Source organism: Podarcis gaigeae, assembly GCF_964106915.1.
Source record: "Podarcis gaigeae genome assembly, chromosome: 9".
Classification (NCBI taxonomy): domain Eukaryota; kingdom Metazoa; phylum Chordata; class Lepidosauria; order Squamata; family Lacertidae; genus Podarcis; species Podarcis gaigeae.
The window spans coordinates 28,416,565-28,433,565 of record NC_139685.1 but is presented as its reverse complement, the minus strand read 5'-3'; the positions used below and the strand labels follow the sequence as shown (position 1 = coordinate 28,433,565).

The window sequence follows — 17,001 nt, the reverse complement described above, 5'->3', positions numbered from 1 at the left end:
CAGGGCTGAAGTTGGCCTGAAGTTGATATTACTAAAATAGAAGTGTTAAAAGTTTGAGGATACATCTAAAACACACTGTGCCATTGTGGAAAACTAATTTGTAAGCACATACATTATACTGGTACAGTCATCCGGGAAATCTGACCGGCAACACCTAACCATTGGGTAAACACTTGGTAGCAAACCAAGCAATGCTACTATATAGTGACATTTTTATTTTCAAGAATGAAAATATCCTACTGGGGATACTAGAAAGCAAAATCCTAAAGAAAGCCTTAATGGTAATTATGTATGTGACAACAGGGGCAAGGATTCTAAATGCACAGAAATGGAAGGAGGGAGAGGACACCCTCAACGGAAGAATGGTTGATGAAAATCTTGGAATATGCAGAGACGGCAAAATTGACGGCACTGATGACTGAAAACCTTTTCTAGTCTATATAAAAAGTTATTTCCCGTATGTGAAGACCACAGCCTGGTTTGAAGTGTAAGAAAACAACAGAATATATTAAGAAACCTGTTAGAGAAGATGAAATTAGATAAGGCGGAACCTTAAAACACAATTTTGTGCAATTTGGGTTATAAACATTGGTGCTGGGTGAGAGGGAAGTCACCAGTTTTGCTGAACTGGAATATAATTGTTGAGTAAAAATGTAACTCTCTATATAGAAAAAAAAATATTATATATAAAAATGACACTTCTGCCTACTTTTGTGAGATCGTTTCACTGTAACAATAGTTTCAACATAAACCGATTTCACCTTTTACACCGTCTCCAATTTCGGCTGGTTTGAGATTTGTTTCTGGGTGATGAAGATGATCGTGATGTTTTCAACTGTCAATCCTTTTCCTTTTTGTGAATGCCTGGCTTCTGTTTCTCATTTTTTCTTCTAATACCAGAACATTCTATGACTTAAAAGCTGTTAATTCGAGGTGCACTTATCTGCTTACACATAACTTTTCCCCTTTGGCTGTCCAACATTGGGCTATTGTGCTCTCTTGGTACTAGAAACTTCTTTTTCAACACAAAGTCCTCCTTATTTATGCAAGAGGTAATTCTGCCCAAGGGAGTGGAGGGAGGGAGGGAGAGAAGCTGCGGCAAGAAATGGTTACAAATTCTTCTTTCAATAAACACTTCATTAGAAATTCCATTACCTGAGTGCCAATAGTCCTAGTTCCATCTGTTGCTTCTACTGTCAGATTGTAATTTGATTTCTGTTCTGCATCAAGAGGTTTAGCGACAACGATGGTTCCAGTGCCCTTGTCCACATCAAAGCGGCTGTCATAGTTGCCACCTGCTCCAAGAAATTGCATGAGACAGAAGTTCATAAAACGCTGCTTTGATGTATCGCTTCACGAAAACATACTTTGCTATGATGCTTAAAACAAAATCAGTTCTGAAATAGCGGAGGCTGCGCATCGTATTTGTAAACTAGTTGTAATACAGCAGTCGGCCACTAGGGCCAAAAAGCTTGACGCTTGCTACAGTACTCCCTATTTATTTGTCTCATGGGAAAGACTCTGTTTCCAGAGGTATATCTTTCAAATCCTGATATCTTTGTTTTAAATAGATGAATGTTCTTCTAAAACAGCCATGCAAATTAGCCCACAAATGTTACTATCCCGCTAGAAAGCTTACTAGCCTGCGTATTTGTGAAAGAAAAGGTACCACATTTTTTGCTCTATAAGACGCATCAGACCACAAGATGCACCTAGTTTTGGGAGGAGGAAAACAAGAAAAAATATATTCTGAATCTCAGAAGCCAGAACAGCAAGAGGGATCGCTGCGCAGTGAAAGCAGCAATCCCTCTTGCTGTTCTGGCTTCTGGGATAGCTGCGCAGCCTGCATTCGCTCCATAAGACACATACACACATTTCCCCTTACTTTTTAGGAGGGAAAAAGTGAGTCTTATACAGCAAAAAATATGGTATTTGTAAAAGAAAAAGAACCAAGTTTTGCAGATCTTTCTTCCCTGATAGCCTGAAGGTGATTCTTACTTGTCAAAGGTGACTAGCCACGTGGGGATTTACATTATGTGTCCAGAAAGAGCAAATATTATTTCACTTGAAGGAACTACTCACTGAATAATATATGATATGGTATCTTAAAACTGTGTTTTATTGTTTAAACCAAAAACTTGGGGTGTGTATCAGAATCTCAGGCATGCTTACCATGGGTGCAATCTACTCAGCACTACTACCACAGTGGGCTATTGAATTTACACAAGAGCAGTGCTCTTTGGATTGTGCCCCAATAGACCAGCCTGTTTTTGGGCACTGGAAGAAAAGCTTTAGGAAAACACTGAATTAAAGGCTGAAAAAGTGAAAATAGCACAATGGCTTTAAAACAAAACAAAACACCCTAACCCCTTTTCCAGTGATGGATTTATTTTATTCCTTTATAAAACTTCTAAATGCCCTTTGAAAAATGAAACTGAAATATAGCTCAGTAAACACAGCCAATCGCCCAAACATATAAGTGATTACAGTAATAATAGTAATACTATTATTTGTGAGCAGACTGCCTCTCTGCAACACAATGACCCTTTAAAACCAAATGGAGTTAGCCATGATAAATGCCAGTCATTAACTTCTACCGGATTCAACTTTTAGACAAACGATTTGAAAAGTATAAATTACTTCCCATTGTTTGTCAGCCCCAACACTCTCCACGGCAAAAACATTTGTCCTAATTACGTGGTGCAAGTGTTCTTTCCTGTTCTTTTTGAAAAGCAAGGTTATAAAGCACAGTCGGTTTTGGTTTTTGTTTTTAAAGATAAAAACCATTTTGCCTTCTGTAATTATGAATTCCAATTATTTTTGGACTCAAGGAACATTTCTGCACAGCACCACTGTAAACGCCATCCAATCACCAGTATACTTACTTGGAAATAAGCCCCATAGATTTAAATGGTACTCACTCCAAGTCAGCATGTTTACGATTACATCTTTATTCCAACAAATTAGAAAACCAGTGGAATTTCGGAGATTGGTTCTGCCTTTCAGACAAATCACCCAGACTGATGGGCTGGGCAGCACCCCATAAACACTGCTTTATTTCTGACAATTATTGTGGGTATCTAAAGTCAGGCTAGAGCCTCTAATTGCTTCAAAAGAATCTTCAACAACATTAAAATGGAGTAGGGCAGAACACCACAAATTTTATGTGAGCTGTTGGTGCGATATATTTTACTGGAGGTGATGCTGGAAGGGAGAATACCAGCCATGGACATCTATCTGCCTTGGGACAGAAAGCCTTATGCTGCATGAAAACAGCAGCTTCCCCCACAACTGATGCAGTGATACCTCAAAGAAAGTGGTACAAAAATTAGTTTCTAAAGCACAGAACTACCACAAAGGTGTGTTTCTACAGTCCTCGTGCCACCTGCTAAAATCCTTTTAAATAATATGGACCAGCAGCTCCCAGTACAGTGATGATTTATTATTATTAATTTATTTGTATAATGCCCTCTAACAAAACATCAGGGCAGTGTACAGCAAAGTAAAAAAAAAAAAGCATTTAAAAACAACACCAAACAATCATTTAAATGATTGTTAAAATAATCATTAAACAACTGAAAGTGCCTGTCAGCAGGAAAAAAGGCTTCAAGAGATGCATGAAAGTCAAAGGTGAAGATGCTTGCCAAATATCTGCTGGAAGAGGGTTCTACAGTAAGGAACTGACAACACTAAATAACTGACTTTTAGCCGAAGTAAGATAGGAAAACATTATCAGCACTCAGGGCTTTGAGTATCAACATAAGAACCTTGAATTTGGCTTGGTATCCTATGGGCAGCAGTATAGATGATTGCCAACATCTGCACTGGAAACTCTCTCACCAGAGAGGCAAGCCCAGGCCAGATCCTGCCTTTTCAGGGATGGCAAAGACATTTTCATTTACCAGCTTTAAACCGATTTGGCCTGTTTAGCTTGCAAATCTAGCCACGTCTAGAAATGCCCTAACAATGTTGTTCTATCAAGCTATTTTCCATCCGCCGCTCTCATCAGTCTGGGTGCTCATGAAAGATCAAAAGTATCTATACCAGCATTTCAAAGTGGTGCTTTGGCTGAAATGTGGTGACAAGCAACACTAACAAAACCAAAACACGCAATAAAACACAAACAAGAACTACAGTAAAGGGGGGGAGGGGAGCAGAGAGAATCTGGAAAGAAGAAGGAAACACAAACTGCTCGAGATTTATTAGATATTATTATAAATTAGTGCGATTTCACTTTAGATCTCATAATCTGATAATAAATTATGTGATCTCAGCAGATACCTTCTGCTGTACAGTTCAGGTCACAAGCCATCTGAAAGATGTAAAAAACTTCACTAGCAAGCTTGTCTCCTGGCACAGCCAAAAAGAAAGAAAGCATGGAAAGCAAGCACAGAAGAAAGAAAATATGTCAATCAAACTGATTCATGCGATTAGTAATAGTTAGAAAAAGGTGCAGTAAGGTATTTTAAAACAGAAACCGCGAGATCTTGATTAATGTGAGGTAGTACCACCAACATGTTATCCACTCTCTACACCCCCACCCCAAGAAAAGCTAATATCCACTCTTGAAAATCGCATTGCTTCCCCCACCCCCCACCACTTACACCTTGTACTAGTATTTCACCTTGGACAAACTTTCCCACCTGCTTTGGGCTGCGATCCACTCAGAGAAGTGCACTCCTGACATATTACACCATCCACAGACTCTGCCTTATTCAGAAGGACTTGAACCCCCAAGGAAGTAGTGCTGGGGTGGCTGCAGCCCCAGTTGCACACTTGCCCTACATTCCCCTCTGAAGGCATGGCAGAGTCAACCATGTTACTGGGAAGGAGGTTCCTTTGCACCATGAATGAAATTTCGTGGGTAGAACAGGGCAGTAATAGAACAGACTGTGTGGGGTTTATATACACACACACACACACACACACACACACACACACATACATACATGGGACAGATTAAGTTGCTGTGCTAGTGGAGGCCAGTGCAACCAGTCCCACTAGCACAACAAAATGCTCCCCATCCCAAAATCTGCGGTTGGGAGATCCCCCAGAACAGCTTGCTGGGAAGAGGAGAGTAGAGATCTTTCCATCAAGCATTGAATGAACATAAACATCACTTGAGTGTGATGCTGAAGATCCACCCCTATTGGCTAGTAAAAGAGGCAAGACTATTTAAAAATCTAAACTATGGAAGAAAAACAGCAAAACAATCCTTTCATTAGACAGACAGACAGATTAGATAGATGACAGATAGATAAGATAGATAGATAAGATGATGAGAGAGAGAGAGAGAGAGAGAGAGAGAGATGATAGATAGATGATAGATAGATAGATAGATGATAGATAGATAGATAGATATAGATAGATAGATTAGATAGATAGATAGATAGATAGATAGATAGATAGATGATAGATAGATAGATGATAGATAGATAGATAGATGATAGATAGATAGATATAGATAGATAGATGATAGATGATAGATAGATGATAGATAGATAGATAGATAGATAGATAGATAGATAGATATAGATAGATAGATAGATAGATAGATAGATAGATAGATAGATAGATAGATGATAGATAGAGATAGCATAAAATTGATATGACACTTGATTGCAATGAAACCTCTGGTTAACAATATATTCTTTATAGCAGGTATATTCAACATGGTGCATCCTAAAAGTTGTTGGACTACAAATCTCATCATCCCTGACCACAGGCCACTCTGGCTAGTGCTGATGGTATTTGGAGTTGGGCAACTTCAGGAGAGCACCACTTTGGCTACAGCTAGCTTATACATGCAGGAATAACTCCTGCTTAAATTCTTCTTAGAAACCATTTTCATTTTGGGATTAGAACATATCAAATCTATGAACAACAGCCTAGATAATCACCGTATAATTTCCAATGAACATTCGTCATCAAATAGTCTTACCTGTAATATCAAACCAGAGCGGAGTGCCAAGAGGCTCCACAGCTATTACTCCAATCATGTGAGCGACTGGATCACTTTCCATGACAGTAAAAGAAAAAAAGGATTCCTCAAAAGAAATCGGTTCAGGGGCCGGACTGGGTTTTGTGATCCATTCTATATGAAGCCGAGCTGTTGAAGACTTTTGGGGACGACCATTATCCACTGCTTTAATCTAATAAATATAGAACAAGATTGGGGAAAAAATCATGTAAACCAGGACAGATCACATACAAAACAATGACATGCAGAAATTAAAGTTGACAGCACTCTCAGTGACAAGAGGCCAAGAACCATGAAATTAAGTTCTGTAAACCTGAGGGAGCTTTACAAAACAATGCTATACATGTCTGCTCAAAAATCCCATTGAGTCCAATGGGGCTTTCTCCAATGTAAATGCCACAGAATTGCAACCTCAGACTTTTTTAAAAAATGTAACAAATCTACGCAGCATAGGAAACTCTTTTATAATCTCTGATGAGCAGGTAGAATGCCAATGCAATTAACTTCTTTTAATTCCTGAAAATAAATTAAGCGTCTTCATCCATATTTCAACTGGAAGATAAACACACCTGCGTTGCACTCATTTAAAGAAATCTCGTCTAATTCGGTATCAGATTTTCCAAGTCCTCCGACTGCATAGTAAGCGGTTTAAGATACTGATAGAATGTCAAAACTGAAATATTACTTACTGTAAGAATGTCATATTCCCCAGCTCCAGAATACTTCTTAGAGGAGACCACTCCAGTTATTGGGTCGATAAAAAATTTGCCTTGCTCATCACCATCTTCAATGCTGTAAGATATTTCTGCATTGGGACCTTCATCTTTATCTGCAGCTACTACACGATAGATAGGCTCCCTCCTGGTAATCCTCTCTCTCTCTGGTTTCTCACGCTCAGGCAATTTGATCTGATAGAACTTCTGCAAGAACTGAGGCCTGCTATCATTTTCATCTAAGATCTTCACAATGACGCGGGCGAGAGTCGACTTTGCTGGTATACCGCTGTCTGCAACTGTTACCTATGGACGACAAAAAAAATCCTATTTGCATAAACAGGGAAAAATAAGAGGGGGGATTATAGCATGTGTCTTGTCAGTCAGTGGCGTAGCGTGGGTTGTCAGCACCCGGGGCAAGGCAAGTAATTTGTGCCCCCTAACCCGTGGATTTGCGCCCCCTAACCCTATCCCCCAGATGTTGCGCCCGGTGCGGCCGGCCCCCCCTGCACCCCCTACGCTACGCCACTGTTGTCAGTAGCAGTACTGACATAGCAAACTGTCAGAGAACTGCCATCGGTACAGAGGCGAGAAATGGAAGGGCAGTTGTGTTACAGGGAGCCTCTGAAAATCTTGTGAAGCAGTTCCTCTTCTGGGGAGGAGGAATGCCCCACCGCCAGTGGGGAAGAGGTGCAAGGACCAGAGAATGCTAAGGTAAAGGGACCCCTAACCATTAGGTCCAGTCGTGGCTGACTCTGGGGTTGCAGCGCTCATCTTGCTTTACTGGCTGAGGGAGCCGGCGTACAGCTTCCGGGTCATGTGGCCAGCACGACTAAGCCACTTCTGGCGAACCAGAGCAGTACACGGAAACGCCGTTTACCTTCCCGCTGGAGCGGTACCTATTTATCTACTTGCACTTTGACGTGCTTTCAAACTGCTAGGTTGGCAGGAACAGGGACTGAGCAACGGGAGCTCACCCCGTTGTGGGGATTCAAACCACCGACCTTCTGATCGGCAAGTCCTAGGCTCTGTGGTTTAACCCACAGCGCAGCTGCGTCCCTAGAGGATGCTAGTGAGAGCCTAAACACTGCTCCTGAGTAAGCTGGAGAGGAGGGAAGCACGCCCTTGCCGTCGCCCGTCCTGAGCAGTAGTCTGGGGCGCAGGGAGGGGCGGAAACAGTTGGGGGTAACGAAACTTTTATGCTGGGGAAGGTACAAAAAAAGACCACTCCTAGATTCTGCTAGTGATTGAGCCAGACATGAGCTTTGAGGCTCTTCACTGTAAATACTCTTCAGCAACCACAACAGCACCAGACACAAACCTTCACTGCAAGCTGCTGAAAAAATAATAATGTTTTGGTAACTGAGTAACTGCACTTGCAAGCCTCTCGCAATTTTTCAACCCTTCTGCACATGTAAGGATGTTTCTGAAGCGAAGTTAGTTGTATACATGGCTTGCCCTAAACGATCAGGCTGTCCAAATGGGAAATCCTGGTGGACCAGATGTGGTTCGCAGGGTAGAGCTTCTCCACCCCAGTATAAATAAAACTTGGCCTTCTAAGCAGACCAAATAAAATACCGCAAAATGTAATTGCTTGAGAAGAGCTATTTTTCTTAAAAAGAGAAAAGAACTGCATGCATGTACAGTATTAGTATAAAAGCGAATGGAGGTGCCTTGAAATAAAGAACATCTGGTTTATTCATCTACTGTATTGCCAGTTTAGAACAGTCAATCAGCTTTTATTGTATTTTTACCACACCCTTCTCAGAGAAGGATTTTAGCCACAAAATGATCCTATGAGGAATAGTAGGCTGAGAGAACTTGACTTGTCCAAGACCACCCAAAGTGCTTCATGGCCAAGCCAGAAGCTGCATCTGTATTTCCTACACAATTCTGGAAAGAGTAAGTTGATTGGTTCCACCATCTATCACATGGGCAGGCAAACTAAGGCCCAATCGCCTTCTAAATCTGACCCGTGGACGGTCCGGGAATCAGTATCTTTTTACATGAGTAGAATGTGTCCTTTTATTGAAAATGCATCTCTGGGTAATTTGTGGGGCATAGGAATTAGTTCACTTTTCCCCTTCAAAATATAGTCTGGCCCCCCACAAGGTCTGAGGGACAGTGGACTGGCCCCCTGCTGAAAAAGTTTGCTGACCCCGATCTATCACCAGTCTCTGATTCATACAGCATTTGATGTCCAGGTCCCAACAAAAAATATATATACTGGTAGAGTAGCAAGACCAATGTGAATGCAGCAGACACAGTGATTAAAAAGCCACCCAACATTGCAGTGCTATGCAGACTTAACTGCGAGTAAGTTCCATTGAACAAAGTAGGCTTAATTTCTGAGTCAATATATGTTTAGGAATGTACTGTTAAGCTTCTGAGTGAAGAAGTAGTGAGTCCTTGTGAAACTGCTCTTTAAAATTTCGATCTGAAACTGTCCTTTGTCACAGGGGAGAAAAATAAAATGGAAATAACTATATTCCGAGACAGGAGAGTCTGATGAAACACACAAAAACATGCCGTATTTAAAAGCAAGACTCCATTTAATTGTTTCCTATAAAATCCAGTAAAATGTTTTCATGAAAAGGAATGCACCATATTTATCGTTGTTACTATGCAAACAAGAGTGAAATGTGGGATAAATTTTAATAGCAAACAAGGATAAACTTGCCAGTCCATCTGGTCAACACTTTAATGCTCAATTAATTAGCCAGATGCACAGCATTTGGCACAAGCTGCTGATAATAGTGCCACCATTCTGCAAATATCTTGGACTCCGTCCCAAACCACTTTTTGTAAAGATATAAACATAAAAGAACTGAGGGAAGCTGTTTGAAATACTTCATTTAAATTAAAAACAAAAAAACCCATAACTTTTCTTTTTTCATACATTACATTCCCCAAATTAAGGTTTTATTGATTTGGGCAACATGCTCTTCCACAAGTCAACAAAGGAAAATGAAGTGAGAGGGAGGCAGAGCGGGAGGCAGGGACCAATACTTGGCACTGATGAAATTTAATCAGTTCAATTTTTTTAATCATTTGTTTAAAGAAATTAAAATTAGTATTAGAAAAGATACGCAAGCAAAGCCTTGTGCAATTCCTAATCTAAATCTACCATGGTAGATATTCTTTGTTAATGGAAAACATTGCTCTTTTAAGTGTCTTCCCCTCTCAGCACCACAAGGGTGCTCTCAAAGGTATACCATGCACATGTAGTCGTAGTATGTGGTGTCTGTAAAACCCCCACAAAAATAAACCCCACATTACTCTTTTGAGGCACTGCCTTAAGGACCAGCTCAGATGACCATCTATACCAGAGATAGAAATTTGTCAACCTCCAGATATCATTAGATACCAACTTCCATCAGCCCTAGCCGGCATGGCCACTGGCCAGAGATGGTCAGAGTTGTATTTCAAAAACATGTGAAGGGGCACATACGATTCATCACTCCTGATCTACACCAGTGATCATCAACAAAGAAGTTCAGTCACCCACCACGAAGCACATCTTCTAAAACAGGAGAATCTACCAGAATGCACATCAATAAAGCCTAACTACAGTTAGTTAAAACAAGGCAGATTGTCTTGCAAAGAGACCTAAGAATTGTACATTTCATGAAAAAAATCTCAGGTAGAAGGACTGGGAAAACATTTCTGCCAGACTCAAGAGCTGCTGAAAGCAACTTACTGGGCTATAAAGAAAACAAAAACCAATAATCTAAATTGTATTTCTTAGTGGTAGCTTTACATTATAGAATCCTGGCAGTTTTGCAAATAGTGGCATACCTCTGGCTTGTTTGTACAATTTTGCCTTTCAGACTCTCCCACTGATGTTACACACCCTCTTCTATATACTTATAAAACTGCATAGCCAAGGATATGCATTCTATGGATATCAAAAGATTTCCCTCTTGTTTCTGAAGGCAGCACAGCTATTACCAAGGGCAGACATATACACACAGTAAACAGAAATACTGTGAAAATAAAATAACCTTCAAGAACTCAGCCAGTGGTATTTGATAAATTGGAACCTTAACCTGCCACTGAGCAGGAGGCCTACTGAGCGGGAGTCTTCAAGACTGCTGAAGCCGCCACAGAATCCAATGCTTTAGGGTGCAATAGTTTTGTTTTTGTTTCCAATATAAGGACTGCTTGTTCACAATGGTAAGTGGATTTACATGTGCTTCCATTGGCAAATATATGGAATATCACCACAGCAGCTGACTCCAGACCCTCCCAAGTGCCCCTATTTTCCAAGGACAGTCCCGTATTTACAGAAGCCATCCTGGTTTGATCCCAGAATATCCCGCTTTTCCTTAAGACATCCCTATTTTCATTAGAGAAATGTTGGGAGGGTATGGAGTAATGCAACCCCCGAGTCTAGGAGATGTATATCATCACATTAGGGATGGAGGGAAGCTAAACCCACCCCTTCCAAAGAAATTGGGTTGTGTGGAAACCTGGAGTAAGAACTATCTCTGAGCTCCATTTCACACTTCTGAGGAAAGGAGGGCTCGGCTGTTTGGGAAAGAAATCTGCAGTTTCTTAACACAGGAAGACAAGGTGTGTCACCCACAACTAGAGCCGGTTTGGGGAGTTGGGGTAGGGTTTTAACAACCCCCAATCCATTCGTGCAAGGATACTTATTTCTTTTAAAGCATTTTATTTGCCGTACTTCAGGTTAACAAGGCACCAGGGTGGCTCGCAAGAATGAAAATCACTGAGATAAAAACAAACAAACCATTGAGTGCCTAACCAATATAAAGCGAAGGGGAGATATATTAGGATAAGCTACTTCTATCTACCTTGGGCTGTCTCTGTATTCTAGCCTGATTTCCTGCCCTAACAGAGGCTTCAGAGTAATTCTAATTAACAATTGCAGATATTTTGTTGTTGTTGTTGTTAATTAATTGACAGCAAATAAAAGTTTCCAGTGGACTTTAAAGATTAAAACAGAAAGTGCTCGCCGAACCTCTAGTGGAAAAGCATTCCACAGGACTAGGCTGATGACACTAAAGGTTCAGTTTCTTGTTGCTGCCAGATGAGCCTCACCAACTCCGGAGACAACCAATGACACACAGGGAAGCCAATTTGTAATGAAGATATACAAGACAACTGCTAAAATGAAGAAATTAAGCATCATAATTTACCTCTAATATGTGTTCTGCTTGCTGCTCCCGATCAAGTTTCCTTGATGTTGTTGTAATTAGACCTGCAAATATAAACAAGCAATTGTTACTCCTTGGGGCAGAATACAGGAGAAGAGACAGAGAGGGAAAGAACATGGAGAGTAGTCCAAATACGAGTCAATAAACAGTATATATGCCAAGACTTTGGAAATAATGCTCCGTAATTTATTCACAGTTGCATTACATTTAAAATACTAATTACGAGTTTGCTGTAAGAGTCAATGCCGGGATTTTTACCTTGGTTTACAAACTTAATCCGTTCTGGAAGTCCATTCTTAAACCAAAGCATTCTTAAACCAAGGTGTGCTTTCCCATGGCAGCGGGGGACTCAATTTTTAAATGGAAATGTTCTGCTTCCAAGGCAAAGTTCACAAACCAAAACACCTACTTGCGGGTTTGCAGCATTCTTAATCCAAGTTGTTCATAAACTAAGCTGTTCCTAAACCAAGGTACCACTGTACTGAATAGTACTTAGGTACACTTTCAGTCGGACTTTGTTGACTTCTAATCTTCTGGAAGAGCACCCTTTAGCTTCCAAAAGATTAAACACCCTTAATGTGTTCCACTATCTGGCAGAACGATGGTGAACACTTATCCTTCCAGGCTGTCCATCTGACAAGACTCTCTAGAACAGGCATAGGCAAACTCGGCCCTCCAGATGTTTTGGGACTTCAACTCCCATCATCCCTAGCTAACAGGACCAGTGGTCAGGGATGATGGGAGTTGTAGTCCCAAAATATCTAGAGGGCTGAGTTTGCCGATGCCTGCTCTAGAGCATGGGTGATCCTATCTTCTGGTACATTTTTTTCACCTGCACATTTTAGTGGCTTGCACTGAAAAGCAACATGGCAGACAGAAGCGATGAGAGTATTTTACAAAACACAGCAACAGCAACCTGATTGTGGTTGTTTTGGAAAACCATAATATAGTTCTACAAAATGCCTTTATAGACAGCTACTTAATGGTAAAGATGGTCTTCTTTTAAAATTCACATTTGTACTCCAAACGCATCTTGATGATTGCATCCATTAAGTCTCAAATCCATCCATTATGCCTCAAAGCCAGAGGTGCATTCCTGGATGTAGTTATTTGGCAAGACATTTTAGAATGTTTTTCATTTTAAGCATGAGTGGTTCTATTGGACTATTTGGCTTAACTGGAGCTTAAATAAGTTCCTTTATTTAAGTACTTTAGCAATGTTACTTGGTAATTTAGAAACAGGCTCTTACTCTGCGGCCCTAAATACAATTTCAGCAGTTGAGAAGGCAAGGAAACATTCTTGGGATTGGGCGTGTGTATCACTTTAGCAGCTGTCCTCTTTCTCCATTACTCTTTAAAAGAGTGTATCTGATGTGAATGGGTGTGATAATAAGCAATAATGTTAATGTAAGTAAAATACGGCACTTGCCTAGCTATCTCAAATCAATAAAGCAACAATTGCATCATTGTTTGAGTATTTGTGTGTGCCTGTTGCCAAGGAAGAGGGTAGGACTTCTTGCAATGGATCAAAGGTTAATATTTTATCTCATACCTGATATTTCACAGAAACACTCACTATGTTATCAGCAGTCAGGAAATGTAGAAACAAGTTTCGGCAAAACTACTGTGAGCACGTGCGCCTGCGCGCCAAACTACTTCCTCAGTCTCTTTAAGAAGCATGCAGATGCCAAGATAAGGAATCTGCTGACTTTGCAGGCAATAGTCTCTTAAGTGACAGAATGCAGGGAAAGGAAACAGGTCCTTAAGATACGGGCTTGATGGCCAGAGAACAACAGTACAGAGACTAGGAAGGTAAATGTAGGCATTCTAAGGCGGCAAGATGAATTGGCCTCTCATATCTTTATATTTCAGTCCAAAAGCCATGTATCCTTATAGTTTACTGGAATGCTGAAGTAGCACTCTTAAATCACACCCAGATTTGATTGCAGCTGAAGACAGGTATAATAAAAATATAAAAAGAGGGCTCACACCCATTCACAACATGGCAAACCTTCCCAGTTGTATTATCAGGTGAGCATGCTGAAAGATCCTTTTATCCCCCTATAAGCTCATCATTCCTACAGCTCCCTGCTCACCAGACAGCTTCCCTTTTCACCTCACTATTGCTTCCTCCTCATCCTCCAGCTGGGAGAGTTAATAAAGTGGACCACTGCCAGGTGCCTGTGATCAGGTTGTGCTCTTCCATCTCAGGAACTGAGCTGCAGGGCACTTTATTAAGTTCCCTCACCTGGACGTACGTGGGAGAAGCAGCAATATGGAGCGATCAGACAGGGAGGGTTCAGACAGATGGGCTGGAAGTAGCATTTGATTTATCGGTATGCTTGCCTGATTGTTCTGTCGTGAAAGGAGGTTTGCAGCACTGCGGAAGAAAAATTCTGTGCTAAATCTGCCTCCATCTTACAATCATTTGTAAGCAGTAAAATATACTGCTCTCAGCAAATGTTTCCTCAAGCAAACCTCACTCATTCAGAATCTATCTATCATCTATCATCGATCTATCTATCATCTATCTATCTATCTATCTATCTATCTATCTATCTATCTGTCATCTGCCTGCTTCCAAGGTATGCCTCAGGACCATACAATACATCTGCCACAAGGAATCTGTCTCATGTGGTGGCAGCACTATAAAAAAAAATTAACATAAAGGGGTGCATTATGTTTTGAACCGTTATTTCAGACTGCAAAACAATCAGTCACACTCTTATTTTTATACATACTAGATTGGCCTAGGTTTTATTTGTTTGTTTATAGATTGTTACCTTCAGATTTACTTGCATCCAAGCAATATAAACCAAGATAAATGTGTCCGCTTAGAGACTGGCAGGGATTAAATTCAGAAGTAATCCCAAACTTTTGAGCATGTAAATCCCATTATCTCCTGTAAAGACTCATTAAACTCCTTATTAAGCCTCTACTTTTTCTCCCGCCAGCATACACCACAGTTCTATGCTTTCCAGAACATGCCAGCAACCAAGTAACAGGCAAAAGCCATTCAGAGATCAACCACAAGGAAACAATCCATTTAAGTCTGTTTAAATATGTCCCAATTCTTAGCTTTTCAGCATCAAATACGCACATTTCTGATCATAATCTTCTGCTGCCCTACAATATAATTCCAAGCTGCAACCATACATTTTAACAACTACTAAAAATAACAGGATCATCTGGGGATTAGGGGCTTGGTGCCATCAGTATGCTGATGACACCCAGCGCTCGCGCGCTCTCTCTCTCTCTCTCTCTCTCTCTCTCTCTCTCTCGCTCTCTCTCCTTTTCATCTGAGTCCATGGAGGCTGTTGGTACTAAGATCAATGGACTGGATATGGGTCAACAGACCTGAACCTAACCAGGACATTAGAATTGCCACTGGTCAGGAAGAATGCAAATCAAAGAATAGAGTTGTTGTTTGTTTTGGATTGGGATGGCATTATTGCGAAAGAAATAAACAATATCAGGTCTGCAGTTCTGGGGCACTCCTTGACCCAGTTTTGCTGCAAGATTTGCTGCACATGGTGACTGCACCCCAATAGTTTCAAAATATTGATGTTTCAGTGCAATGTCCTCCATCAGCTATTTGAGCACTGGTCCAATGCCTTGAGCTGTACAGTGGTACCTCGGGTTAAGTACTTAATTCGTTCTGGAGGTCCGTACTTAACCTGAAGCACCACTTTAGCTAATGGGGCCTCCTGCTGCTGCCGCGCCGCTGGAACACGATTTCTGTTCTCAACCTGAAGCAAAGTTTTTAACCTAAAGCACTATTTCTGGGTTAACGGAGTATGTAACCTGAAGCGTATGTAACCTGAGGTACCACTGTAATATCTTGCCAGCATAGCATTTCTAACTAGTGTAACACCTATTTACTGGCGCATTTGGCTTGTACAGTCAGGCTGACAAATAATGCAAGTTCCTTAAATTATCATTTTGGTGTGTAAGCTTGGATCCTGCTTTTCAGAGAACCATTCTTGTGACATAATTGACAAAGAAATCAAGTCCTCTTCTGGTAGAGGAGAATTAAGCACCTTTATATTTATTAAAGCAGAGAGGTTGGGAAACTTTTAGCCACTGCGAGAGGTGAGGTTACAGGAATTGAGGCAGAGGGCCCTTTCGGTAGTTGTGCCCGTCCTGTGGAATGCCCTCCCAGCAGATGTCAAACAGATGTGATTTTTAAAAGACATCTGAAGGGCAACCCAGTCAGGTGGGTGGCAAATTAATAATAATAATAATAATAATACCCCGCCCATCAGGCTGGGTTTCCCCAGCCACTCTGGGCAGCTTCCAACAAAATATTAAAATACAGTAGTCCATCAAACATTAAAAGCTTCCCTAAACAGGGCTGCCTTCAGATGTCTTCTAAAACATCTTGTTGTCTTCTAAAACATCTTCTTGTTCTCTTTGACATCTAGTTCTCTTTGACATCTGGTGGGAGGGCATTCCACAAGGCGGGTGCCACTACCGAGAAGGCCCTCTGCCTATATTAATAACAACAAGAAGAACCCCCTATGGGTCAAATCTGACAAGATGGGCGGAGCCCCCTGCCAATCAATCAGCATAGCGCTTTGAAGTGAACTTCTGAAGATATGACAATTGGATGACCATTGGATCTTCCAAAGCTCCATTCAAAGTGGTGCAGAAAACAGTGCTTTGAGAAGGGCTTCTGAAAATTTATTAAAGAGCCCCCTCTCAAAGCACCATCTCACCATGCCCTTTGAAAGAGACTTTGTTGGCACCACTAAAGAGCTGGTCAGCTGTCTCTGCAAATAATATTTCAATTAAGACCTACCCTCACCTATCCTCACCTGCCCTGGCAGGTGTAGTGCAGAAGGGTGTAGATTGGCTAAAGTGGCCGGGCAGACCTAATTAAAAAGGCACAATATGAATGTTTGCAATTAATTACATCACAAAAGAGATAATTCAACCAATATCTCTAATTATCCCATTTGAGCGCTGCCTTCAAAACTGCACAGAACAGTATTGGTATGACTGTTTCAGGACTGTATAATGTGGGGGTGTTGTTGTTTTTAAAAAGTACAACCTTATATTTTAAATGCAGTATTCTATTCTATTATTCCATTTTCTTTAAAGTAAACATGGGATAGGAGCAGGAAAG

The 17,001-nt window shown here is 40.9% G+C and overlaps 1 protein-coding gene across 6 annotated transcripts in view; it reads right to left on the bottom strand.

The window, feature by feature from the left end:
- FAT1 (FAT atypical cadherin 1) overlaps positions 1 to 17,001 on the bottom strand; it is a 119,461-nt gene that overhangs the window by 49,055 nt on the left and 53,405 nt on the right. For all 6 annotated transcript variants that reach the window (XR_014568037.1, XM_083755157.1, XM_083755159.1 and 3 more), the window contains exons 4-7: positions 11,856 to 11,917; positions 6,670 to 6,999; positions 5,942 to 6,152; positions 1,156 to 1,295 (exon numbers count right to left, since the gene is read on the bottom strand). Coding sequence is in view for 5 of the 6 variants with exons in the window: in XM_083755157.1 (XP_083611283.1) it covers positions 1,156 to 1,295; positions 5,942 to 6,152; positions 6,670 to 6,999; positions 11,856 to 11,917 (743 nt within the window). In the remaining variant the exon portion in view is untranslated. The remainder of the gene's footprint in view (positions 1 to 1,155; positions 1,296 to 5,941; positions 6,153 to 6,669; positions 7,000 to 11,855; positions 11,918 to 17,001) is intronic.